This window comes from Caretta caretta, chromosome 28 (genome assembly GCF_965140235.1).
Source record: "Caretta caretta isolate rCarCar2 chromosome 28, rCarCar1.hap1, whole genome shotgun sequence".
Classification (NCBI taxonomy): Eukaryota; Metazoa; Chordata; order Testudines; family Cheloniidae; genus Caretta; species Caretta caretta.
The window spans coordinates 991,152-1,015,053 of record NC_134233.1 but is presented as its reverse complement, the minus strand read 5'-3'; the positions used below and the strand labels follow the sequence as shown (position 1 = coordinate 1,015,053).

General features: G+C 71.6%; 1 protein-coding gene across 14 annotated transcripts in view; it reads right to left on the bottom strand.

The window, feature by feature from the left end:
• Nucleotides 1-23,902, bottom strand: part of MINK1 (misshapen like kinase 1) — a 61,819-nt gene that overhangs the window by 4,552 nt on the left and 33,365 nt on the right. For 2 of the 14 annotated variants that reach the window (XM_075123848.1, XM_075123849.1), the window contains exons 6-29: nucleotides 23,739-23,829; nucleotides 23,053-23,183; nucleotides 22,087-22,141; nucleotides 19,363-19,441; nucleotides 18,057-18,232; nucleotides 17,534-17,603; nucleotides 13,863-14,073; nucleotides 12,939-13,055; nucleotides 11,613-11,699; nucleotides 9,842-10,048; nucleotides 8,803-8,982; nucleotides 8,427-8,663; nucleotides 8,227-8,315; nucleotides 5,835-5,981; nucleotides 5,576-5,688; nucleotides 5,144-5,232; nucleotides 4,742-4,765; nucleotides 3,741-3,901; nucleotides 3,315-3,438; nucleotides 1,888-2,025; nucleotides 1,687-1,795; nucleotides 1,082-1,249; nucleotides 721-864; nucleotides 154-343 (exon numbers count right to left, since the gene is read on the bottom strand). In XM_075123848.1, the coding sequence (XP_074979949.1) occupies nucleotides 154-343; nucleotides 721-864; nucleotides 1,082-1,249; nucleotides 1,687-1,795; nucleotides 1,888-2,025; nucleotides 3,315-3,438; nucleotides 3,741-3,901; nucleotides 4,742-4,765; nucleotides 5,144-5,232; nucleotides 5,576-5,688; nucleotides 5,835-5,981; nucleotides 8,227-8,315; nucleotides 8,427-8,663; nucleotides 8,803-8,982; nucleotides 9,842-10,048; nucleotides 11,613-11,699; nucleotides 12,939-13,055; nucleotides 13,863-14,073; nucleotides 17,534-17,603; nucleotides 18,057-18,232; nucleotides 19,363-19,441; nucleotides 22,087-22,141; nucleotides 23,053-23,183; nucleotides 23,739-23,829 (3,137 nt within the window). The remainder of the gene's footprint in view (nucleotides 1-153; nucleotides 344-720; nucleotides 865-1,081; nucleotides 1,250-1,686; nucleotides 1,796-1,887; nucleotides 2,026-3,314; nucleotides 3,439-3,740; nucleotides 3,902-4,741; nucleotides 4,766-5,143; nucleotides 5,233-5,575; nucleotides 5,689-5,834; nucleotides 5,982-8,226; nucleotides 8,316-8,426; nucleotides 8,664-8,802; nucleotides 8,983-9,841; nucleotides 10,049-11,612; nucleotides 11,700-12,938; nucleotides 13,056-13,862; nucleotides 14,074-17,533; nucleotides 17,604-18,056; nucleotides 18,233-19,362; nucleotides 19,442-22,086; nucleotides 22,142-23,052; nucleotides 23,184-23,738; nucleotides 23,830-23,902) is intronic. The other 12 variants (XM_075123836.1, XM_075123839.1, XM_075123837.1 and 9 more) reach the window with 11 other exon arrangements.

Here is a 23,902-nt window from a genome sequence, read left to right as displayed (position 1 = left end):
GGGTGAAGGAAGAAGGGGGCAGGGAGGGTGCGTGGTCCCGTGCCCACGCGGTAGTGGGGTGGCCAGGGGCAGGGAGGGGGCGTGGCCAGGCCGCAGGGGGCGGGGTCTCGTGCCCACGCGGTAGCGGGGTGGCCGTGGGGCGGGGGCTCTTACCCACGCGGTAGTGAACGCAGCCCTCCATGTCGCCCACCGTGGTCCAGCCCTGCTTCTTCTCCACCTCGGGGTCGTTGTGCAGGATCTTGTTGCGAAGCCAGGACAGGTAATAGACCCGCAGCTTGTTCCTCTTCCCTGGGCGAGACGGGCGCTGAGCCGGGGAGAGCTGGCCATGGGGCGCCGGGGGGCCCTTACCCGAGATGGTGGTCAGCAGGTTGAGGCCCGTGGGGGTCACAGGGGCCGCGGAGGATATGGGGGTCACAGGGGCTGCGGGGGACAGTGTAGGGGGCCGAGAACCCTACCCGAGATGGTGGTGAGCAGGTGGAGGCCCGTGGGGGTCACAGGGGCCGCGGGGGGCGCCGTGGGGGGCCAGGGACCCTACCCGAGATGGTGGTGAGCAGGTGGAGGCCCGTGGGGGGTCACAGGGGCCGCGGGGGGTGCTGCGGGGGGTGCCGCGGGGGGCCGGGGACCCTACCCGAGATGGTGGTGAGCAGGTGGAGGCCCGTGGGGGTCACAGGGGCCGCGGGGGGTGCTGCGGGGGGTGCCGCGGGGGGCCGGGGACCCTACCCGAGATGGTGGTGAGCAGGTTGAGCCCCTCCAGCACGGCCATCTGCTGGAAGCGCCGGCGGCTGATCAGGCCGTACACCTTCCCCTGCCCGCTGCGGTCCAGCAGCAGCAGCCCGTTCTCCGTCCCCACCAGCAGGTTCACCCCTAGGCACGGGGGGGGGACAGCGTGAGACCCGCCCGCCCCACGGCGAGCCCTCCTCCTCCCCGCCCGCCCCACAGCGAGCCCTCCTCCCTGGGACCACCCCCCTCCTCCCTGCTCAGCCCCCTGGGACCACCCCCTCCTCCCTGCTGGCCCCAGAGCAACGCCCTCCACCCCGTCCCCACGGCGACCCCCAGGGTCCCCCGCCCGCCCCCCGCTCACCCCACAGGGCGGCGCACAGGATCTCCGAGTTGAAGCGCTTCTTGTACTTGCGGATCTCGGGGGTGTCGCTGTGGGGCCGCGTGTTCGTGGGGTTCACGTTCACCACCGAGCCCTTCCGCACCTCCAGCTGCAGCTGCTCCAGCTGCCTGGGGTCCGCCCCCACCAGCGCTGTGGGGAGAGGGGGGTCAGCGGCCGGGCTGCCCCCGCCAAGCCTTGCCGCAGCCCGCCGCTGAGCCCTCTGCCCGCAGCCCGCGCCCCCCCTGCAGCCCCCCAGTGCCCCCCGCCACCCGGCACCCCCCTGCAGCCCCCCAGTGCCCCCCGCCGCCCGCTCACCGGTGATGGGGATGGTGTCCCCGCTGCCCGGCACCCCCCCAGTGCCCCCCGCAGCCCACTCACCGGTGATGGGGATGGTTTCCCCGCTGCCTGGCACCCCCCTGCAGCCCCCCAGTGCCCCCCGCAGCCCGCTCACCGGTGATGGGGATGGTGTCCCCGCTGCCCGGCACCCCCCTGCAGCCCCCCAATGCCCCCCGCCGCCCGCTCACCCGTGATGGGGATGGTGTCCCTGCTGCCCAGCACCCCCCCAGTGCCCCCCGCAGCCCACTCACCGGTGATGGGGATGGTGTCCCCGCTGCCCGTGGTCTGGTAGATGCCCAGGTCCACAAACATGGTGAAGGAGCTTTTGCCAGGGGCCTTGACCAGCCCCCGCGACTGGTACTGGGGGGGGAAGGACAAGGTGAGACATGGCCCCCCCTCCAGCTCCCCCTCCCCCACCTGCCCCTCCCCCAGCAGCCCGCGCGGGGGCTCACGTCGCTGGCGCTGTCCTTGGCGGGGGAGCCGCCCTGGCCCTTGGGCTCGGTGGGCGAGTGGCCGGGCTGGACCACGTCCGGCAGGTTGGTGTAGCCGTTGCTGTCGGCGTGCAGCAGGCTCCGCTCCTCCTCGGGGGTCTGCGGGGGAACGGGGGGGTCAGCGGGGGGCACGGGGGGATCCCCGTCCCTGGGGTCAGCCCCCCGGGCCATGGCCCCCCCTTCCCAACCCCCCCGGGGCACAGCGCTCCGTCCCAGCCCCCAGGGCACGGCCCCCTTCCCCCCCGGGGCACGGCCCCCCATCCCCCCCGGGCACGGCGCTACGTCCCAGCCCCCCCGGGGCACGGCGCTACGTCCCAGCCCCCGGGGCACAGCCCCCCCGTCCCCCCCAGGCACGGCGCTACGTCCCAGCCCCCGGGGCACAGCCCCCCCAACCCCCCCGGGCACGGCCCCCCCATCCCCCCCGGGCACGGCGCTACGTCCCAGCCCCCGGGGCACAGCCCCCCCAACCCCCCCGGGCACGGCCCCCCATCCCCCCCGGGCACAGCGCTACGTCCCTGCCCCCCCGGGGCACAGCGCTACGTCCCAGCCCCCGGGGCACAGCCCCCCCAACCCCCCCGGGCACGGCCCCCCATCCCCCCCGGGCACGGCGCTACGTCCCAGCCCCCGGGGCACAGCCCCCCCAACCCCCCCGGGCACGGCCCCCCATCCCCCCCGGGCACGGCACTACGTCCCAGCCCCCAGGGCACGGCCCCCTTCCCCCCCGGGGCACGGCCCCCCCATCCCCCCCGGGCACGGCGCTACGTCCCAGCCACCCCGGGGCACAGCGCCCCCATCCCAACCCCCCCGGGCCACAGCACTCCATCCCAGGCCCCGAGGCACAGCCCCCCCATCCCCTCTGGGCACGGCCCCCCCGTCCCATCCCCCCCGGGGCACAGTGCTCTGTCCCAGCCCCCCGGGCACAGCCCCCTTCCCCCCCGGGCACGGCCCCCGTCCCATCCCCCCCGGGGCACAGCACTCCATCCCAGCCCCCGAGGCACAGCCCCCCCATCCCCCCCGGGCACGGCCCCCCCCGTCCCATCCCCCCCGGGGCACAGTGCTCTGTCCCAGCCCCCCGGGCACAGCCCCCTTCCCCCCCAGGCACGGACCCCCCGTCCCATCCCCCCCGGGGCACAGCACTCCATCCCAGCCCCTGAGGCACAGCCCCCCATCCCCCCCGGGCACGGCCCCCCCCGTCCCATCCCCCCCGGGGCACAGTGCTCCGTCCCAGCCCCCCGGGCACAGCCCCCCCGTCCCATCCCCACCGGGGCACAGCACTCCATCCCAGCCCCTGAGGCACGGCCCCCCCGTCCCATCCCCCCCGGGGCACAGTGCTCCGTCCCAGCCCCCCGGGCATGGCCCCCGTCCCTTGCCCCCCGGGCACGGCTCACCCGCTGCACCAGCATGGTGCCGTCCCCGCCGTAGGAGCCGCTCTCCGACCCGCTGCCCGACGGCTCCTCCACCTCGTGAACCACCATGGTGCTGACGCTGTCGGTGTCCCCGTCCCCGCTCGGCCTGGGGGGGGGGCGGGGGTGAGGGGCCGGATCCCTCCTGCCCCCGGGCCCCCCGCCCCTGCACCGTCCCCCCACCTTCCCTTCCCGTTCCCCCTGTCCCCCCACTGCTCCCCTTCCCGTCCCCCCACCTCCCGTCCCCTACATTGTCCCCCCGCTGCTCCCCTTCCCATCCCCGTCCCCCCACCTCCCGTCCCCTACATTGCCCCCCACCTTCCCTTCCTGTCCCCCCACCTCCCGTCCCCTACATTGTCCCCCCACTGCTCCCCTTCCCATCCCCTACCTCCCCGGCACCCCATGCCCTACCTGGTCCCGCTGGGCTCACCCCCCGCATCCTGGGGCTCCCCCTCGGCCTCGTCGTCCTCCTCCTCGCTGCTGTCCGGCTCGTCACTGGAGGAGGAGTAGTCCATGGCCTTCTTGGGGGGCTTGGGGGGCTCCTCGGGCCGCTCCTTCAGCAGCACGAAATTCTGGGGGGCCGGGCGGGGGGTTAGTGCCACGCTCCCCACACCTGGCTAACAGCCACACCGCACACAAGCAGCCAGCAGGGTGGGGAGCTCCTGAACCGGGGCATGGCCCCCCAAACGCCAGGGGAAGGAATGGGGGATGGGGGTTTGAAAGCCAGGACGCCTGGGTTCTCTCCCCGGCTCTGGGAGGGCAGTGGGGGCTGGGAGGTTAGAGCAGGGTGTTTGGGAGCCAGGACTCCTGGGTTCTCTCCTGGCTCCGGGAGCGGAGTGAGGCCTGGGAGTTAGAGCAGGAGGGGCTGGGGGCCAGGACTCCTGGGTTCTCTCCCGACTCTGGGAGGGCAGTGGGGGCTGGGAGCCAGGACTCCTGGGTTCTCTCCCCGGCGCTGGGAGGGCAGTGGGGGTTGGGAGCCAGGACTCCTGGGTTCTCTCCCCCGCGCTGGGAGGGCAGTGGGGGCTGGGAGCCAGGACTCCTAGGTTCTCTCCCGGCTCCAGGAGGGGAGTGAGGCCTGGGAGTTAGAGCAGGGGGGGCTGAGAGCCAGGACTCCTGGGTTCTCTCCCCGGCGCTGGGAGGGCAGTGGGGGTTGGGAGCCAGGACTCCTGGGTTCTCTCCCCGGCTCTGGGAGGGCAGTGGGGGCTGGGGGCCAGGACTCCTGGGTTCTCTCCCCGGCTCTGGGAGGGCAGTGGGGGCTGGGGGCCAGGACTCCTGGGTTCTCTCCCCCGCGCTGGGAGGGCAGTGGGGGCTGGGAGCCAGGACGCCTGGGTTCTCTCCCGGCGCTGAGGGGCGAAGCACAGAGCAGCAGACAGGACAGGCCGGGCCGGGCCCAGACACACGGACGCACTAACCTCGCCGATGGCACGTTTATAGCTCTGTAGTGGCGCGGGGGGAGCAGAGGGAAGAAGGGCGCAGACGTTAACGCGTGAGAGCGAGACCCCCCGGCATCCCCACCTCACACACACCACGCAGCCAGCGGCCGGGAGCCAGGACGCCTGGGTTCTCTCCCTGGCTCCGGGAGGGGAGTGGGGGCTGGGAGCCAGGACTCCTGGGTTCTCTCCCCAGGTCACAGGATTGAAATCCTCCTCCCGGATGGCCTGGCCACCCCAATTCCAATGCCCAGGGCCCTGCAGCCCCCCAGAACCGTCGGCACGCCCATGGTTCCAGCTCTACCAACGGGCGACCGCCCCAAACACTGTCCCACAGGGCGCCCCACATCCACCCCCCATGCCTCCCCCCACCCCGACACTCACCGCGGGCCGGCCGGGGCGCGAGCGGTGATCCTCCGCCTTGGGCTTGCTCACCAGGGGCAGGATGGGGGAGCTCTCCCTCTTGGATGCAGCTGGGGTGGGGGAGAGAGGGTCAGATCTGGGGGGCAGCAGGGGATGGGGGAGAGGGGCCCTGTGGGGCTGGGATTGCAGGGATGGGGGGGCATGACATTTCGGGAACAGACCCCCCACCCGCCCAAGCCCTGCCCCACACCCCTTGGTGCCCCCACGCCCCTACCCCCACCCCCTGTGCTCCCATGTCTTGCCCACATCCCCTGGTGCCCCCAAGCCCCTACCCCCACCCCCTGTGCCCCCACATCTTGCCCCCCACCCCCTGGCGCCCCCATGCCCCTACCCCCACCCCCTGTGCCCCACGTCTTGCCCCACACCCCCTGGCGCCCCCCGGCCGGTTCCTACCCCCTATGCGGTTGCGCTCCAGGGAGCCGGCTTGGGGCAGGTTGGCGCTGCCCGCCTGCAGCAGGCTGTCGGCTCGCTCCCAGCCGGGGTCGCTGCGCCGCAGGTCCGGGTTGCTGCACGGCATGATGGGAAGGCAGAGCAGGAAGCGTCAGGTGGAGCCCGCACCCCCCACCCCGCGTCCCGGCCGGAGCCGGCCCGTCACCACCGGAGCAGCACCGTGTCCCAAGCAGCATCACCACCGCCGGCCACGCTCCATTACCTACTGGTGCTCGGCATGGGGGCCGGGGCCCGGCGTGGCCCCCCCCTGGGCGGCTGGGGAGGGGGCAGCGGTGCCGGGGGGTCCTCGGGCAGTACCCTCTCCAGCCGGCTGTGCATGTGGATGTGCCAGGCGGACTTGCTACGGGGTCTGTGGAGCGGAGATGAGGGTCACTGGTGCCTGGAGGGCAGCTGGAGGCAGGGGGTCCCCGGGTCACCAGCCGCCCTGCCCCAGAGGTGGCTGCATCTCAGCGGGGGGCGAGGGGTCCCCGGGTCACCAGCCGCCCCGCCCCAGAGGTGGCCGCATCTCAGCGGGGGGCGAGGGGTCCCCGGGTCACCAGCCGCCCCGCCCCAGAGGTGGCCGCATCTCAGCGGGGGGCGAGGGGTCCCCGGGTCACCAGCCGCCCCGCCCCAGAGGTGGCTGCATCTCAGCGGGGGGCGAGGGGTCCCCGGGTCACCAGCCGCCCCGCCCCAGAGATGGCTGCATCTCAGCGGGGGGTGAGGGGTCCCTGGGTCACTAGCCGCCCCGCCCCAGAGGTGGCTGCATCTCAGCAGGGGGTGAGGGGTCCCCGGGTCACCAGCCGCCCTGCCCCAGAGGTGGCTCCATCTCAGCGGGGGGTGAGGGGTCCCTGGGTCACCAGCCGCCCCGCCCCAGAGGTGGCTGCACCTTGGCTCCAGCCACTAGGACCAGCCGAAGTAGGAGCAGCTGCCCTGGGAGGCACATCTAGGAGTCCCTGCCCCCCACAGCTCCCGAATGAACTGACAAGAGATGGGAGGGGAAACTGAGGCAGAGCCGGCAGCGTGACTTGCTGAAGGTGACCAGAAGGTCACTGGCAGAGTCGGGAATAGAACCCAGGTGTCCTGGCCACTCGAGTCTGTCAAGGAGAAGCCTGAGGGAAGAGGGGGATGGTGGGGTACTGGGGGGACCCCAAGGGATGGGGGAATTGGACTAGGTACCTGAGTGCGCTGGGCATGGGCTCCAAGGCATTAAGAGGACTGGGGCCCTGGCAGGGCCAGGCCCGAGTGATATGGACGGCAGGGTGAGAGGGGGACCGGGCTTGGGGCCAAAGCGATATAGGGGTCAGGGAGACTGTGAGGGCTGGGCTCGGAGCCCGAGTGGCCGGTCAGGGCCTGAGGGGGTCAGCGTGATGGGGCACAGGGCTTGGGGCTTGGGGCCTGTGACGAAGTGGGACTGTTCTTAATGTTTCCTCTGAATAGTGTGGGGGTGCCTCAGTTTCCCCTAGGCAGTTCTTAAGTATCTAGGTGGTGGGGTAAGGGTGTATGATCATTGCAGAGCCCTAGAGGGCAGGTGTGTGCAGGAGTCTGGACACAGAGAATGGCCGACACCCTGTTTCCTGGCAACTGATGGCCTGGGCCCTTCCCCCCTGCAAGGTGAGAGCTAAAGGGTTGGAGAACAAAGGAATCCGGTGACCACCTGGCCCGGGAAAGGGACAAAGCCCAGAGCAGGGGGGGCTGGGGGGAGTTTCAGTTGGGGGCTGGCTGGGACATGGAGTGAAGGGCAGACGGGGTTGTCTGGCTCACTGCCCCCCAAAATGGACCCAGCTGAAGCTCTGTGTTAGACCATGTCCCTGTCGTCTAATAAACCTTCTGTGTTACTGGCTGGCTGAGAGTCCCGTCTGACTGCGGAGTTGGGGGGCAGGACCCTCTGGCTTCCCGAGGACCCCGCCTGGGTGGACTCACTGGGGGAAGCGCAGGGAGGGGCAGAGGAGGCTGAATGCTCCGAGGTCAGACCCAGGAAGGTGGAAGCTGTGTGAGCTGTGTGTCCTGCAGACAGGCTGCTCACAGAAAGGCGACTGCCCCAGAGTCCTGACTGACTTCATGGGGAGCCGTTCCAGAGCATCGCCCAGGGACTCCGTGACAGGGCCCAAGGGGGCAGCATGACTGGGGGGGGGCCAGGCTCGGGGCCCAATGGGGCAGGGGATGGGGGGCCGGGCCCAGGGTGATGGGGGGCCAGGCTCGGGGCCCGAGGGGGCAGGGTGACGGGGGGGGGACCGGGCTCGGGGCCCGAGGGGGCAGGGTGACGGGGGGGCCAGGCTCGGGGCCCGAGGGGGCAGGGGGGCCGGGCCCAGGGTGATGGGGGGCCAGGCTCGGGGCCCGAGGGATGGGGGGCCGGGCTCAGGGCCCGAGGGGGCAGGGGGCCGGGCCCAGGGTGATGGGGGGCCAGGCTCGGGGCCCGAGGGATGGGGGGCCGGGCTCAGGGCCCGAGGGGGCAGGGGGCCGGGCCCAGGGTGATGGGGGGCCAGGTTCGGGGCCCGAGGGATGGGGGGCCGGGCTCGGGGCCCGAGGGGGCAGGGGGGCCGGGCGACGGGGGGACGGACGGGCTCGGGGCCCGAGGCGGCCGGGCGACGGGGGGCCTGGGAGGGCGGCGGCCTTACCTGGCTCTGACGGCGTGGCCCTGCCGGGAGCTGCCCCCGGCCCCGCTGGCGTTGAGCGTGGTGGCGATGGACGACGTTCGCTGGGGCACCTGGCGGGGGGAGGGAGCAGAGCGGTGAGGGGGCATCGGCCCCAGGAATCCCGCCTCCCCTCCCCTGCAATCCAGGCCTGCCCCTCACCCCAGCCTCTGGGCGCCCCTTACCTTGGGCGGGGCCTCGGGCTCGGTGCGGCCCCAGGGCCCCCGCGGGGCGGCGGGGCCGGGCGTCTCCGAGGTGGGGTCCGAGTTCTGGCGGGCCATGGCGGCGCGGGCCGGCGTGGGCGCAGTGGGGCCCTGCACGGGGAAGGCCGCCACGTTCTTGGTGGGCTGCTCCTGCAGGGACTGGGAGCGCGGCACCGGTGCGGCGTAGGGCTTCAGCGGCACCCGGTGCGCGAGGTGGCTCTGTGGGGAGGGCAGCCGTCACCGCCGGGCCCCGGGGGCAGCCCACGGCACCTAGAAACCCACCCGCAGGGACCGAAGCCCAGAGCCCGGCTCCGAGGGGAGGGACCGGCTCCCACGGACAGGCCCCCCCATGCCCTACCTTGTGCTGCCCCTCCTGCGGCTCGACGGGGCGCTGCATGGGCGGGGTCTGGGCCGCGGGGCTGGAGCCCAGGGACACGGGCTCCGAGTGCGTCTGCAGGGCCGGGTCGGACGCGGTGCCGCCCAGCTTGGCCTGCGCCGCCGGCGAGTTCTGCTTGTTCAGCCGCGACCGCTCCTCCACCTGCGGGGGGAGCACATGGCAGGGAACCCCGGAGTCCTGGCTCCCAGCCCTGCCGCTCTAACCACTAGCCTCCACTCCCCTCCCACAGCCAGGCAGGGAACCCCGGAGTCCTGGCTCCCAGCCCTGCCCACTCTAACCACTAGCCTCCACTCCCCTCCTACAGCCGGGCAGGGAACCCCGGAGTCCTGGCTCCCAGCCCTCCCCGCTCTAACCACTAGCCTCCACTCCCCTCCCACAGCCAGGCAGGGAACCCCGGAGTCCTGGCTCCCAGCCCTGCCCGCTCTAACCACTAGCCTCCACTCCCCTCCCACAGCCAGGCAGGGAACCCCGGAGTCCTGGCTCCCAGCCCTCCCCGCTCTAACCACTAGCCTCCACTCCCCTCCCACAGCCGGGCAGGGAACCCCGGAGTCCTGGCTCCCAGCCCTGCCGCTCTAACCACTAGCCTCCACTCCCCTCCCACAGCCGGGCAGGGAACCCCGGAGTCCTGGCTCCCAGCCCTCCCCGCTCTAACCACTAGCCTCCACTCCCCTCCCACAGCCAGGCAGGGAACCCCGGAGTCCTGGCTCCCAGCCCTGCCGCTCTAACCGCTAGCCCCCTCCCCGCTCCCACAGCCAGGCAGGGAACCCCGGAGTCCTGGCTCCCAGCCCTCCCCGCTCTCACCCACCAGGCCCCACTCCCCTCCCACAGCCAGGCAGGGAACCCCGGAGTCCTGGCTCCCAGCCCTCCCCGCTCTCACCCACCAGCCCCCGCCCCGTCTGTACCCACGACTGGCTGGCTCTGGGTCTCGCCGCCCTGGCAGGGTCTGGCACAGGCCCAGCTGCTTCCTAGCCTGTGTCCGGGTCCCCCCGCCCCCCCGCACCTCCCGGGCCCAGGCGGGCTTGTCGGCGGCGTGGGCGCTGCGGCTGTAGTGGTAGAGGGGCTTCTTCTCGCTCGCCGGCGCCCCCTGCGGCGCCTTCTGGAGCTGCTGCTGCTGCTGCAGGGACTTCAGGTAGGCATGCTCCTGCTGCAGCTGCCGCTGGAGGCGCTCCGACTGCCGCTGCTCCTCCAGCTGCTTCCGCTTGTACTCCTGGGGGGCGGCAGGGTCAGGGGCGCCGGGCCGGCTCGCACGCCCGCGGAGCTGGAAGGGGGCCCCGGCGCCCCCACCCGCGCGCCCCGCGGAGCTGGAAGGGGGCCCCGGCGTCCCCACGCGCGCCCGCGGAGCTGGAAGGGGGCCCCGGCGTCCCCACGCGCGCGCCCGCGGAGCTGGAAGGGGGCCCCGGCGTCCCCACGCGCGCGCCCGTGGAGCTGGAAGGGGGCCCCGGCGCCCCCACCGCGCGCGCCCGCGGAGCTGGAAGGGGGCCCCGGCGCCCCCACCCGCACGCCCGCGGAGCTGGAAGGGGGCCCCGGCGCCCCCACCCGCGCGCCCGCGGAGCTGGAAGGGGGCCCCGGCGTCCCCACGCGCGCCCGCGGAGCTGGAAGGGGGCCCCGGCGTCCCCACGCGCGCGCGCCGCGGAGCTGGAAGGGGGCCCCGGCGTCCCCCACGCGCGCGCCCGTGGAGCTGGAAGGGGGCCCCGGCGCCCCCACCCGCGCGCCCGCGGAGCTGGAAGGGGGCCCCGGCGTCCTCACCCGCGCGCCCGCGGAGCTGGAAGGGGGCCCCGGCGTCCCGACACGCGCGCGCGCGCCCGCAGGCGGGGGGGCCCCGGCGTCCCCACGCGCGCGCCCGCGGAGCTGGAAGGGGGCCCCGGCATCCCCACGCGCGCGCGCCCCGCGGAGCTGGAAGGGGGCCCCGGCGTCCCCACGCGCGCGCCCGCGGAGCTGGAAGGGGGCCCCGGCGTCCCCACGCGCGCGCCCGCGGAGCTGGAAGGGGGCCCCGGCGTCCCCACGCGCGCGCCCGCGGAGCTGGAAGGGGGCCCCGGCGTCCTCACCCGCGCGCCCGCGGAGCTGGAAGGGGGCCCCGGCGTCCCCACGCGCGCGCCCGCGGAGCTGGAAGGGGGCCCCGGCGTCCCCACGCGCGCGCCCCGCGGAGCTGGAAGGGGGCCCCGGCGTCCTCACCCGCGCGCCCGCGGAGCTGGAAGGGGGCCCCGGCGTCCTCACCCGCGCGCCCGCGGAGCTGGAAGGGGGCCCCGGCGTCCCGACACGCGCGCGCGCCCGCAGGCGGGGGGGCCCCGGCATCCCGACACGCGCGCGCGCCCGCAGGCGGGGGGGCCCCGGCGGCCCGACACGCGCGCGCGCCCGCGGGGGAGGGGGCCCCGGCGGCCTGACACGCGCGCCCCGGAGATGCCCCCTGGGAGGATGCAGGGTTAGTAGGGGTCAATCTCACACCCTGCCCTCCCTGGGGTGGCCCCCAGCAGCTCTCCCCACCCCCGCCAGATGGGGGCAGCTATGGGATGAGGGGGATCTCTGCCCCCCCGTGGCACAGCCTGGCGGGATTGGACACTGCCCCCCAGCGCCCCCGCCCCCTGGCCAAACACCCGGCCTCGGCACACTCTGCACTGGGGGTATTTGCCATGGCTGAGCGCAGCTCAGAGCAGCCCCCAGGCTGCTCCAACTGGGGCATCCCCCCAGCGCGGCTGCGGGGGCGGGGCCAGCTCCGAGGGAGGCTGCAGCGAGGGATGGGGGCGCGCCCCCCCCCGGGGGCGCCGCCCGGTTACCAGAAGCAGGGCCTGTTCCTGCAGTAGCTGCTGCTGGAGGATTTCCAGCTGCCTCTGCTCCTCCTCTAACTTGTGCCTGATATACTCCTGGAGAGGGACGGACAGACAGACAGAGACAGGTCACAGCGCAGGGAGTGAGAAGAGGAGGGGGAGGGGGCCCAGACCCCCCCGGGGAGACCCGCCAGCTGGGGGCCAGGGCAGACTTGAACCCATGGCCAAGCGGTCTAGTGCACTGACCCCGGGGGGAGGGGGAGGGAGAGGGGCTCCAAGTTCACAAGATCAGAAGTAGGAATAGAAGAGAACCCAGGAGTCCCGGCTTCCAGCCCCCCTGCTCTAACCCACCAGCCCCCAACCCCCTCCCGGAGCCAGGGAGAGAACCCAGGAGTCCCGGCTGCCAGGCCCCCCTGCTCTAACCCACCAGCCCCGCTCCCCTCCCAGAGCCGGGGAGAGAACCCAGGAGTCCCGGCTCCCAGCCCCCCTGCTCTAACCCACCAGCCCCGCTCCCCTCCCAGAGCCGGGGAGAGAACCCAGGAGTCCCGGCTGCCAGGCCCCCCTGCTCTAACCCACCAGCCCCCACTCCCCTCCCAGAGCCGGGGAGAGAACCCAGGAGTCCCGGCTCCCAGCCCCCCTGCTCTAACCCACCAGCCCCGCTCCCCTCCCAGAGCCGGGGAGAGAACCCAGGAGTCCCGGCTGCCAGGCCCCCCTGCTCTAACCCACCAGCCCCGCTCCCCTCCCAGAGCCGGGGAGAGAACCCAGGAGTCCCGGCTGCCAGGCCCCCCTGCTCTAACCCACCAGCCCCGCTCCCCTCCCAGAGCCAGAAAGAGAACCCAGGAGTCCTGGCTCCCAGCCCCCCTGCTCCAACCCACCAGCCCCCACTCCCCTCCCAGAGTCAGAAAGAGAACCCAGGAGTCCTGGCTGCCAGCCCCCCTGCTCTAACCCACCAGCCCCGCTCCCCTCCCAGAGCCGGGGAGAGAACCCAGGAGTCCCGGCTCCCAGCCCCCCTGCTCTAACCCACCAGCCCCCAACCCCCTCCCAGAGCCAGAAAGAGAACCCAGGAGTCCTGGCTGCCAGCCCCCCTGCTCTAACCCACCAGCCCCCACTCCCCTGCTAAAGCCTCCGTCTCCTGCTAGGTCCCTCGCTGAGGCCTCGCCTGGCTCGGACGAGGGGAACGTGGGGTGACAGGCAGCTGGAGTCCCTGGGGTGCTGATCTCCCCAGGGAGCAGCAGCGGCTGCAGGGAGTCCCCAGGGCCGCAGCCCCCTGACCCCGCCCCCCAACCCCCATCGGGGGGAGCTGGGCTGAGCAAGGCCGGGGGGTGCGGGCGGTACCTGCTCGCGCTCCGCCTGCCTGCGCTCCTCCTCCCGCCGCAGCACCTGCATGTCCTCCAGCCGCCGCTGCTGCTCCTTCTCCTGCAGCTTCCGCTGCGCCCGCTCCCGCCGCTGCTGCTGTGGAGGGAGGAGCCAGCGGGGCAGGTGGGACCTGGCTCCCCGCCCCCTGCTCTGACCCCTCCCGGAGCCGGGGAGAGAACCCAGGAGTCCTGGCTCCCCGCCCCCTGCTCTGACCCCTCCCGGAGCCGGGGAGAGAACCCAGGAGTCCTGGCTCCCTGCCCCCTGCTCTGACCCCACCCGGATCCAGGGAGAGAACCCAGGAGTCCTGGCTCCCAGCCCCCTGCTCTGACCCACTGGTGCCCACTCCCTTCCCGGAGCCGGGGAGAGAACTCGGGAATCCTGGTTTCCAGCCCCCCTGCTCTGTCCCCTCCTGGATCCAGGGAGAGAACCCAGGAGTCCTGGTTCCCGGCCCCCCTGTTTTGACCCCTCCCGGAGCCGGGGAGAGGACCCGGGAGTCCTGGCTCCCAGCCCCCCTGCTCTGACCCCTCCCGGAGCCGGGGAGAGAACCCGGGAGTCCTGGCTCCCAGCCCCCCTGCTCTGACCCCTCCCGGAGCCGGGGAGAGAACCCGGGAGTCCTGGCTCCCAGCCCCCTGCTCTGACCCACTGGTGCCCACTCCCTTCCCGGAGCCGGGGAGAGAACTCGGGAATCCTGGTTTCCAGCCCCCCTGCTCTGTCCCCTCCTGGATCCAGGGAGAGGACCCGGGAGTCCTGGTTCCCGGCCCCCCTGCTCTGACCCCTCCCGGAGCCGGGGAGAGGACCCGGGAGTCCCGGCTCCCAGCTCCCGCGCTCGGACTGGAGCCCCTCCCCTCGCAGGGCAGTGGCTGGGCCCGGGGAGGTGGGAGCCCGGCGTCCGGGCGCGCTCACCTCCTCCACGCGCCGGCGCTCCTCCTTCTGCTCCTCGATGCGACGCTGACGCTCGTGCAGCAGCTGCTTGATGTGGGCCTCGGAGCCGCGGTGCTGGGCCGCCAGCTGCTGCTGCTGCTTCAGCGCCGCCTCCGAGTGGCTCTTGTTCTCCTGCTGCAGCCGCAGGAACTCCCGCCGCAGCGTCGACTCGCCCGGCACGTTCATGATGGAGCTGGGGGCGGGGCGGGGGCGTCAGGGCCCCGCCCCCGGCGCCTGGGCCCCGCCCCCAGCGCCTCAGCCCCGCCCCCTGCACTCCGCCCCCGGTGCCTCGGCCCCGCCCCCAGCGCCTCAGCCCCGCCCCCGGCCCCTGCACTCCGCCCCCGGTGCCTCGGCCCCGCCCCCAGCGCCTGGGCCCCGCCCCCTGCGCCTCAGCCCCGCCCCGGCCCCTGCACTCCGCCCCCGGTGCCTCGGACCCGCCCCCAGCGCCTGGGCCCCGCCCCCTGCGCCTCAGCCCCGCCCCCGGCCCCTGCACTCCGCCCCCGGTGCCTCGGCCCCGCCCCCAGCGCCTCAGCCCCGCCCCCCAGCACATGGACCCCGCCCCCAGCGCCTCAGCCCCGCCCCCGGCCCCTGCACTCCGCCCCCGGTGCCTCGGCCCCGCCCCCAGCGCCTCAGCCCCGCCCCCAGCCCCCAGCACATGGACCCCGCCCCCAGCGCCTCAGCCCCGCCCCCGGCCCCTGCACTCCGCCCCTGGTGCCTCGGCCCCGCCCCCAGCGCCTGGGCCCCGCCCCCCGGCCCCTGCGCCTCGGCCCCGCCCCCAGCACCTCAGCCCCGCCCCCGGCCCCTGGACTCCGCCCCCAGCACCTCAGCCCCGCCCCCGGCCCCTGCACTCTGCCCCCAGTGCCTCGGCCCCGCCCCCAGAGCCTGGGCCCCGCCCCACCCCCCAGCGCCTGGGCCCCGCCCCCGGCCCCCAGCACATGGACCCCGCCCCCAGCGCCTCAGCCCCGCCCCCGGCCCCTGGACTCCGCCCCCAGCACCTCAGCCCCGCCCCCGGCCCCTGCACTCCGCCCCCGGTGCCTCGGCCCCGCCCCCAGCGCCTGGGCCCCGCCCCCCGGCCCCCAGCACATGGACCCCGCCCCCAGCGCCTCAGCCCCGCCCCCGGCCCCTGGACTCCGCCCCCAGCACCTCAGCCCCGCCCCCGGCCCCTGCACTCTGCCCCCGGTGCCTCGGCCCCGCCCCCAGCGCCTGGGCCCCGCCCCCAGCACCTCAGCCCCGCCCCCGGCCCCTGGGCCCCGCCCCCAGTGCCTCAGCCCCGCCCCCGGCCCCTGCACTCCGCCCCCAGCGCCTCAGCCCCGCCCCCGGCCCCTGCACTCCGCCCCCGGTGCCTCGGCCCCGCCCCCAGCACCTGGGCCCCGCCCCCCGGCCCCTGCGCCTCGGCCCCGCCCCCAGCACCTCAGCCCCGCCCCCCGGCCCCCAGCGCCTCAGCCCCGCCCCCTGCACTCCGCCCCCGGTGCCTCGGCCCCGCCCCCAGCGCCTGGGCCCCGCCCCCAGTGCCTCAGCCCCGCCCCCGGCCCCTGCACTCCGCCCCCGGTGCCTCGGCCCCGCCCCCAGCGCCTGGGCCCCGCCCCCCGGCCCCCAGCACATGGACCCCACCCCCAGTGCCTCAGCCCCGCCCCCGGCCCCTGGACTCCGCCCCCAGCACCTCAGCCCCGCCCCCGGCCCCTGCACTCTGCCCCCGGTGCCTCGGCCCCGCCCCCAGCGCCTGGGCCCCGCCACACGGCCCCCAGCGCCTGGGCCCCGCCCCGCCCCCCAGCGCCTTGACCTCGGCCCCGCCCCCCAGCCCTCAGCGCCTGGACCCCGCCCCCCGCGCCTCAGCCCCGCCCCCGGCCCCTGGACTCCGCCCCAGCGCCTCGGCCCCACCCCCCGGCCCCCAGCGCCTCGGCCCCGCCCCCGGCCCCCAGCGCCTGGGCCCCGCCCCCCGGCCCCCAGCGCCTGGACCCCACCCCCAGCGCCTGGGCCCACCCCCCAGCGCCTGGGCCCCGCCCCGGCCCCCAGCACCTGGACCCTGCCCCCAGCACCTCAGCCCCACCCCCCCGGCCCCCAGCACCTGGGCCCCGCCCCCAGCGCCTGGGCCCCGCCCCCAGCGCCTGGGCCCCGCCCCCCAGCACCTCGGCCACCTGGCCCCAGCCCCGCCCCCCAGCACCTTGGCCCCGCTCCCGCCCCATGGCCCAGTCCCCAGCACCTCGGCTCCGCCCCCACAGCTACACAGGCCTGGCCACAGCTACACAGTCCCGCCCCCAGCACCTCGGCCCCGCCCCCCGGCCCCTGCGCCTCGGCCCCGCCCCCAGCACCTCAGCCCCGCCCCCTGGCCCCCAGCGCCTGGGCCCCGCCCCCGGCCCCCAGCGCCTGGGCCCTACCCCCAGCACCTCAGCCCCGCCCCCCGGCCCCCAGCGCCTGGGCCCCACCCCCCGGCCCCCAGCGCCTGGGCCCCGCCCCCAGTGCCTCTGCCCCGCCCCCGGCCCCCAGCACCTGGACCCTGCCCCCAGCGCCTCGGCCCTGCCCCCGGCCCCCAGCACCTGGACCCCGCCCCCAGCGTCTGGGCCCCGCCCCCGGCACCTCGGCCCCGCCCCCAAGCACCTGGACCCCGCCCCCAGCGCCTCGGCCCCCCCCGGCCCCCAGCACCTGGACCCCGCCCCCAGTGCCTGGGCCCCGCCCCCCGGCCACCTGGCCCCAGCCCCGCCCCCCAGCACCTTGGCCCCGCCCCATGGCCCAGTCCCCAGCACCTCGGCTCCGCCCCCACAGCTACACAGGCCTGGCCACAGCTACACAGTCCCGCCCCCAGCACCTCGGCCCCGCCCCCTGGCCCCCAGCGCCTGGGCCCCGCCCCCGGCCCCCAGCGCCTGGGCCCTACCCCCAGCACCTCGGCCCCGCCCCCCGGCCCCCAGCGCCTGGGCCCCGCCCCCAGTGCCTGGGCCCCGCCCCCAGTGCCTCTGCCCCGCCCCCGGCCCCCAGCACCTGGACCCTGCCCCCAGCGCCTCGGCCCCGCCCCCGGCCCCCAGCACCTGGACCCCGCCCCCAGCGTCTGGGCCCCGCCCCCGGCACCTCGGCCCCGCCCCCAAGCACCTGGACCCCGCCCCCAGCGCCTCGGCCCCCCCCCGGCCCCCAGCACCTGGACCCCGCCCCCAGCGCCTGGGCCCCGCCCCCCGGCCACCTGGCCCCAGCCCCGCCCCCCAGCACCTTGGCCCCGCCCCCGCCCCATGGCCCAGTCCCCAGCACCTCGGCCCCGCCCCCACAGCTACACAGCCCCGGCCACAGCTACACAGTCCCGCCCCCAGCACCTCGGCCCCGCCCCATGGCCCCCACAGAGGGCCCCGCCCACACACTCCACAGCACCGTGGTCCCGCCTTGGTGCCCCACAGCTGCGCCCCAGAACCTCCCCCACAGACTCTGTCACCAGCCCCACCCACCTGGCCCTATCCCATGCATCCCTGGCAGCCATCAGCCTCTCACATGCACCCACAAGAGCCCCTCCCCCATACCCAGCCCGTGTAGCCCCACCCCATAGCCCTGAGTTCAGGCCCCCTAGCCCTGCCCACACAGCCCCACCCCAACAACCCAGCCACGCTGCCCCCGGTCCTAGGCCACAGGCGCCTCCTGCCCCCCCCCGGAATCTGCTCTGCCCCCTCGTTCCATACCTGGGCTCCCCTTCCTCCCCGTGGCTGTCGTCCTCCTCCTCGCTGCCGCTGTATTCGTACTCCGTCTCATCTGGGGGCAAGAGACCCAGTTACACAGCGATGGGCCAGGTGGGGCCAGCCCCCACTCCCCGAGCCCGCCAGTGCCTGCCCCATTCCCCGCCCCCCCGAGCCAGCCAGTCCCTGCCCTGGGGCCGGAAGGGAGCCGGCGCCCCCGAGAGGAGACAGGCCCCGTGTCCCATTCCCCGCCCCCCCGAGCCGGGCAGATGAGGGCGGCGCCCCCGAGAGGGGACAGGCCCCGTGCCCCATTCCCCGCCCCCCCGAGCCGGGCAGATGAGGGCGGCGCCCCCGAGAGGGGACAGGCCCCGTGTCCCATTCCCCGCCCCCCCGAGCCAGGCAGATGAGGGCGGCGCCCCCGAGAGGGGACAGGTCCCGTGTCCCATTCCCCGCCCCCCCGAGCCAGGCAGATGAGGGCGGCGCCCCCGAGAGGGGACAGGTCCCGTGTCCCATTCCCCGCCCCACTCACCCTTCTCTCCTCTCTTCTTCCGGGAGCGGTCGATGTGGTCCTTGAGCTGGATGCGGACGTGGCGCTCCGTGGGCTGGTCGCGGATGAAGGGGAATTTCAGCAGCTGCTCCGTGGGCGGGCGGCTCATGTAGGCTTTGATCAGACAGGTGTCGATGAAGTCGATGAATTTCTTGGACCTGGGGGAAGGGGGTGGACATGGGGTGAGCCCCATGCTCCGTGGCTGAGGCCAGATGGGCCCGTGACGCTCGTCCGCAGCCCCAGTCGGAGCCCGGGCAGGATCATCCAGGTCCCGGCTACACCCGCTGGGGATCTGGGCCCAGGGACTCCGAGAGGGGGGGCGGCCCAGTGACTCCAGCGGGGGGGGATCTGGGCCCAGGGACTCTCATGGGGGACAGCCCGGACCCAGGGACTCCCAGCTGGGGAGATCTGGGCCCAGGGACCCCAGCTGGGGGGGATCTGGGCCCAGGGACTCTGATGGGGGGCAGCCCGGGCCCAGGGACCCCAGCTGGGCTCTGGCTAGGCAGTGCAGGTGGCCAGGACAAGGCGCTGGGCTTGCTGGGTGTGACGAAGTGGGACTGTTCTTAATGTTTCCTCTGAATAGTGTGGGGGTGCCTCAGTTTCCCCTAGGCAGTTCTTAAGTATCTAGGGGGTGGGGTAAGGGTGTATGATCATTGCAGAGCCCTAGAGGGCAGGTGTGTGCAGGAGTCTGGACACAGAGAATGGCCGACACCCTGTTTCCTGGCAACTGATGGCCTGGGCCCTTCCCCCCTGCAAGGTGAGAGCTGAAGGGTTGGAGAACAAAGGAATCAGGTGACCACCTGGCCAGGGAAAGGAACAAAGCCCAGAGGAGGAGGGGCTGGAGGGAGGTGGCAGTTTGAGGCTGGCTGGGGACATGGAGTGAAGGGCAGACGTGGTTGTCTGGCTCACTGCCCCCCCAAAATGGACCCAGCTGAGGGGTCCCGTTCTCTGCACCTGCAAGCTCTGTGTTAGACCATGTTCCTGTCGTCTAATAAACCTTCTGTTTTACTGGCTGGCTGAGAGTCACGTCTGACTGCGAAGTTGGGGTGCAGGACCCTCTGGCTTCCCCAGGAGCCCCGCCTGAGCGGACTCGCTGGGGGGAAGCGCACGGAGGGGCAGAGGATGCTGAATGCTCCGAGGTCAGACCCAGGAAGGTGGAAGCTGGGTGAGCTGTGTGTCCTGAAGACAGGCTGCTCACAGAAAGGCGACTGCCCCAGAGTCCTGACTGGCTTCATGGGGAGCAGTTCCAGAGCATCGCCCAGGGACTCCGTGACACTGGGGAACGTACCATTTCTTGGACTTGAGCTTGGGCGGTGGATTGCGGGGGATGAGGAAGAGCGCTCGCATGGGGTGCATGTCACACAGAGCTGGGGGAGAGAGAGACAGTCACACATGGGCTGCAGCCCCCGCCAGCCACAGCGTCCCCTTAGAGTGTTCTGCCCAGTCTGGGCCCCCTGCTCACAATGGCCATGGCCCCACGCAGATCCTTATACCCCCTAGCCCTACTGGGGATCGACCCAGGAGTCCTGGCTCCCAGCCCCCCTGCTGTAACCACCAGTCCCCACTTGTGACGAAGTGGGACTGTTCTTAATGTTTCCTCTGAATAGTGTGGGGGTGCCTCAGTTTCCCCTAGGCAGTTCTTAAGTCTCTAGGGGGTGGGGTAAGGGTGTATGATCGTTGCAGAGCCCTAGAGGGCAGGTGTGGGCAGGGGTCTGGACACAGAGAATGGCCGACACCCTGTTTGCTGGCACCTGATGGCCTGGGCCCTTCCCCCTGCAAGGTGAGAGCTAAAGGGTTGGAGAACGAAGGAGCCCTCTGTGGAGATAGAGGTGGTTCGGGACTATTTAGAAAAGCTGGACGTGCACAAGTCCATGGGGCCGGACGAGTTGCATCCGAGAGTGCTGAAGGAACTGGCGGCTGTGATTGCAGAGCCATTGGCCATTATCTTTGAAAACTCGTGGCGAACGGGGGAAGTCCCGGATGACTGGAAAAAGGCTAATGTAGTGCCCATCTTTAAAAAAGGGAAGAAGGAGGATCCTGGGAACTACAGGCCAGTCAGCCTCACTTCAGTCCCTGGAAAAATCATGGAGCAGGTCCTCAAAGAATCAATCCTGAAGCACTTGCATGAGAGGAAAGTGATCAGGAACAGCCAGCATGGATTCACCAAGGGAAGGTCATGCCTGACTAATCTAATCGCCTTCTATGATGAGATTACTAGTTCTGTGGATGAAGGGAAAGCAGTGGATGTATTGTTTCTTGACTTTAGCAAAGCTTTTGACAAGGTCTCCCACAGTATTCTTGTCAGCAAGTTAAGGAAGTATGGGCTGGATGAATGCACTACAAGGTGGGTAGAAAGCTGGCTAGATTGTCGGGCTCAACGGGTAGTGATCAATGGCTCCATGTCTAGTTGGCAGCCGGTATCAAGTGGAGTGCCCCAAGGGTCGGTCCTGGGGCCGGTTTTGTTCAATATCTTCATAAATGATCTGGAGGATGGTGTGGATTGCACTCTCAGCAAATTTGCGGATGATACTAAACTGGGAGGAGTGGTAGATACGCTGGAGGGGAGGGATAGGATACAGAAGGACCTAGACAAATTGGAGGATTGGGCCAAAAGAAATCTGATGAGGTTCAATAAGGATAAGTGCAGGGTCCTGCACTTAGGACGGAAGAACCCAATGCACCGCTACAGACTAGGGACCGAATGGCTCGGCAGCAGTTCTGCGGAAAAGGACCTAGGGGTGACAGTGGACGAGAAGCTGGATATGAGTCAGCAGTGTGCCCTTGTTGCCAAGAAGGCCAATGGCATTTTGGGATGTATAAGTAGGGGCATAGCGAGCAGATCGAGGGACGTGATCGTTCCCCTCTATTCGACATTAGTGAGGCCTCATCTGGAGTACTGTGTCCAGTTTTGGGCCCCACACTTCAAGAAGGATGTGGATAAATTGGAGAAAGTCCAGCGAAGGGCAACAAAAATGATTAGGGGGCTGGAACACATGAGTTATGAGGAGAGGCTGGGGGAGCTGGGATTGTTTAGCCTGCAGAAGAGAAGAATGAGGGGGGATTTGATAGCTGCTTTCAACTACCTGAAAGGGGGTTCCAAAGAGGATGGCTCTAGACTGTTCTCAATGGTAGCAGATGACAGAACGAGGAGTAATGGTCTCAAGCTGCAGTGGGGGAGGTTTAGATTGGATATTAGGAAAAACTTTTTCACTATGAGGGTGGTGAAACACTGGAATGCGTTACCTAGGGAGGTGGTAGAATCTCCTTCCTTAGAGGTTTTTAAGGTCAGGCTTGACAAAGCCCTGGCTGGGATGATTTAACTGGGAATTGGTCCTGCTTCGAGCAGGGGGTTGGACTAGATGACCTTCTGGGGTCCCTTCCAACCCTGATATTCTATGATTCTATGAAGGGATCCGGTGACCTCCTGGCCCGGGAAAGGGACAAAGCCCAGAGGAGGGGGGGCTGGAGGGATTTTCAGTTGGGAGCTGGCTGGGACATGGAGTGAAGTGCAGACGGGGTTGTCTGGCTCACTGCCCCCAAAATGGACCCGGCTGAGGGGTCCTGTTCTCTGCACCTACAAGCTCTGTGTTAGACCATGTCCCTGTCGTCTAATAAACCTTCTGTGTTACTGGCTGGCTGAGAGTCCCGTCTGACTGCGGAGTTGGGGGGCAGGACCCTCTGGCTGCCCCAGGAGCCCGCCTGGGTGGACTCGCTGCGGGGGAAGCGCAGGGAGGGGCAGAGGAGGCTGAATGCTCCGAGGTCAGACCCAGGAAGGTGGAGCCGGGGGAGCTGTGTGTCCTGCAGACAGGCTGCTCCTAGAGAGGAGACTCCCCCAGAGTCCTGCCTGGCTTCGTGGGGAGCAGGTCCAGAGCATCGCCCAGGGACTCCGGGACACCACTTCCCTCCACAGGGAGCTTCTGACTCCCACAGGTTACAAGCCCCCCAGGGGGGGTGTGCATGGCTGACCCGGGCCGCAGCTTCCCCTCTGGGCAGGGCAGAGCCCGACACTTACGTGGTGCCCCCTCGGCCATCTCGATAGCAGTGATGCCCAGGGACCAGATGTCGCTCTGCAGAGAGAAAGGAGGGACAGGTTGGGAGTGGGGATCTCCCTGCACCATCATGGCTCCGAGCCCAGGGCCCATGCTGCAGCTGGGGAGGGGGTGGGCAGTACCTTTGCCCGCAGGGGGGACCGGGCTGTGGGGGAGCCAGAGGCCAGAGTTGGGGGTACCCAGAGGCATCGGAGTGTCTGTAGGGATCAGGGGGAGGAGGGAGAACGTGGGGGGATCAAAGTGAGGGGAGTCTAGGGAGATTGGGTGTGATTGTGTATGGGGGGAGCGGGCTGGGACGACTGGGGTACGGAGAATCCAGAGGGGGTCAAAACTGTGGGAGAAACCAGGGAGATCAAAGTGGGGGAGGACCCAGGGGGATGGGGGTGGGGAGTCCCAGAGGGACTGGGATGTGGGGAACCTGGGGGATCAGAGTGGGGGGAGGACACTGAGGGGGTTGGGGGTCCCGTGAGACCCGCCCCTACGCTGTATGTCCCCTGCACACCCTGGCGAAGGGCAGGGGTGTAGGGACGGGCGGCAGGACTCTCCAGCGCTACAAGGATTCAGTAGGTCCTGGGGTTCATCCTCTAGCTCTGACCTCTTGGGGGCCGGGGAGGAATCCCTGGACTGGGGGGAACTCGGCGGGCGAGCCAGCGGAGGGCCCCCCAGTCCAGCACGCTACCCAGAAAGAGGACAGGCACGCCCCAGGGCCGAGATCTGTCGCTTCACAGCCCTGTCCCCGCGGGGAGCAGGGCCACATTAGTAGGGGTGGGGAGAGGGCGGCGTTGACCAAATGGGGCTGGTTCCCCCCAAAGTCAGGCCCATGGGCTGGGAGCAGAACCCAGGTGTCCTGGATCCCAAGGCCAGGCTGCCCCTCCTCCCTGCAGGGCAGGGATCCCTGCCGAGCCCCCAATCCATGGGGCCTGCCCTACCCTGTAGTCGTAGGTGGCGTCGGGGTTCTCGTCACAGGCGATCACCTCTGGGGCCATCCAGTAGGGGGTGCCGATGAAGGTGTTCCTGCGCCCCACCGTCCGGTCCAGCTGGGCGCTCACCCCGAAATCCACTGGGGAGCGAGGAGACGCAGCCATCAGCACGCGGAACCCCCACCCCCTCGCCCATCAGCAACCCCGGCCTGCGGCCCCAACCCCAGAGAGACAGTGGCATGGCCACCCTTCCTTCCCCAGCCAGAAGCTCCCCGCCTCAGAGCAATGGGCTCAGGCTCTCTGCAGACTCAGGCAGGGAGAAGTGGCCCATTATAAACCAGGCCAAGGAGATAATCTATTCCATGGGTGGCTTGTGGAACTCCCTGCCACAGGATGTTGCTGGTTCTCAAGGGATTTGAAGCAGGACTGACACTTATGTGGGCCGTCAGACCAGCCAGAGAGAAAGGAAATAGATGGGACTCTAACCCCGTCACGTGAGCCGGGCGGGAGCGCCCTGAGCTGTCGGGGGAGAAGGAATTTCCTCTAGGGAGAGAAGACGGCAGGTCGCCCACTCACGGGGGCGTGGCAGCTGCTGGAGACCAGAGTGCGCGGCAGGGCCGGGGACAGAACCCAGGAGTCCGGGGCAAGTGGCCCTTCAGCAGAAATGGGGCTTCTGGGCGCTGCCCGCCACTTACCCAGCTTCACCTCGGCGTTCTCCGTCAGCAGCACGTTCTGCCCTTTGATGTCCCGGTGGATCACCTTGTGGGCGTGGAGGTGAGCCAGGCCCTAGGGGAGCAGGGAAAGGTCGGCTGGGATTGTCACAGGAACCCAGGAGTCCTGGCTCCCAGCCCCTTGCTCT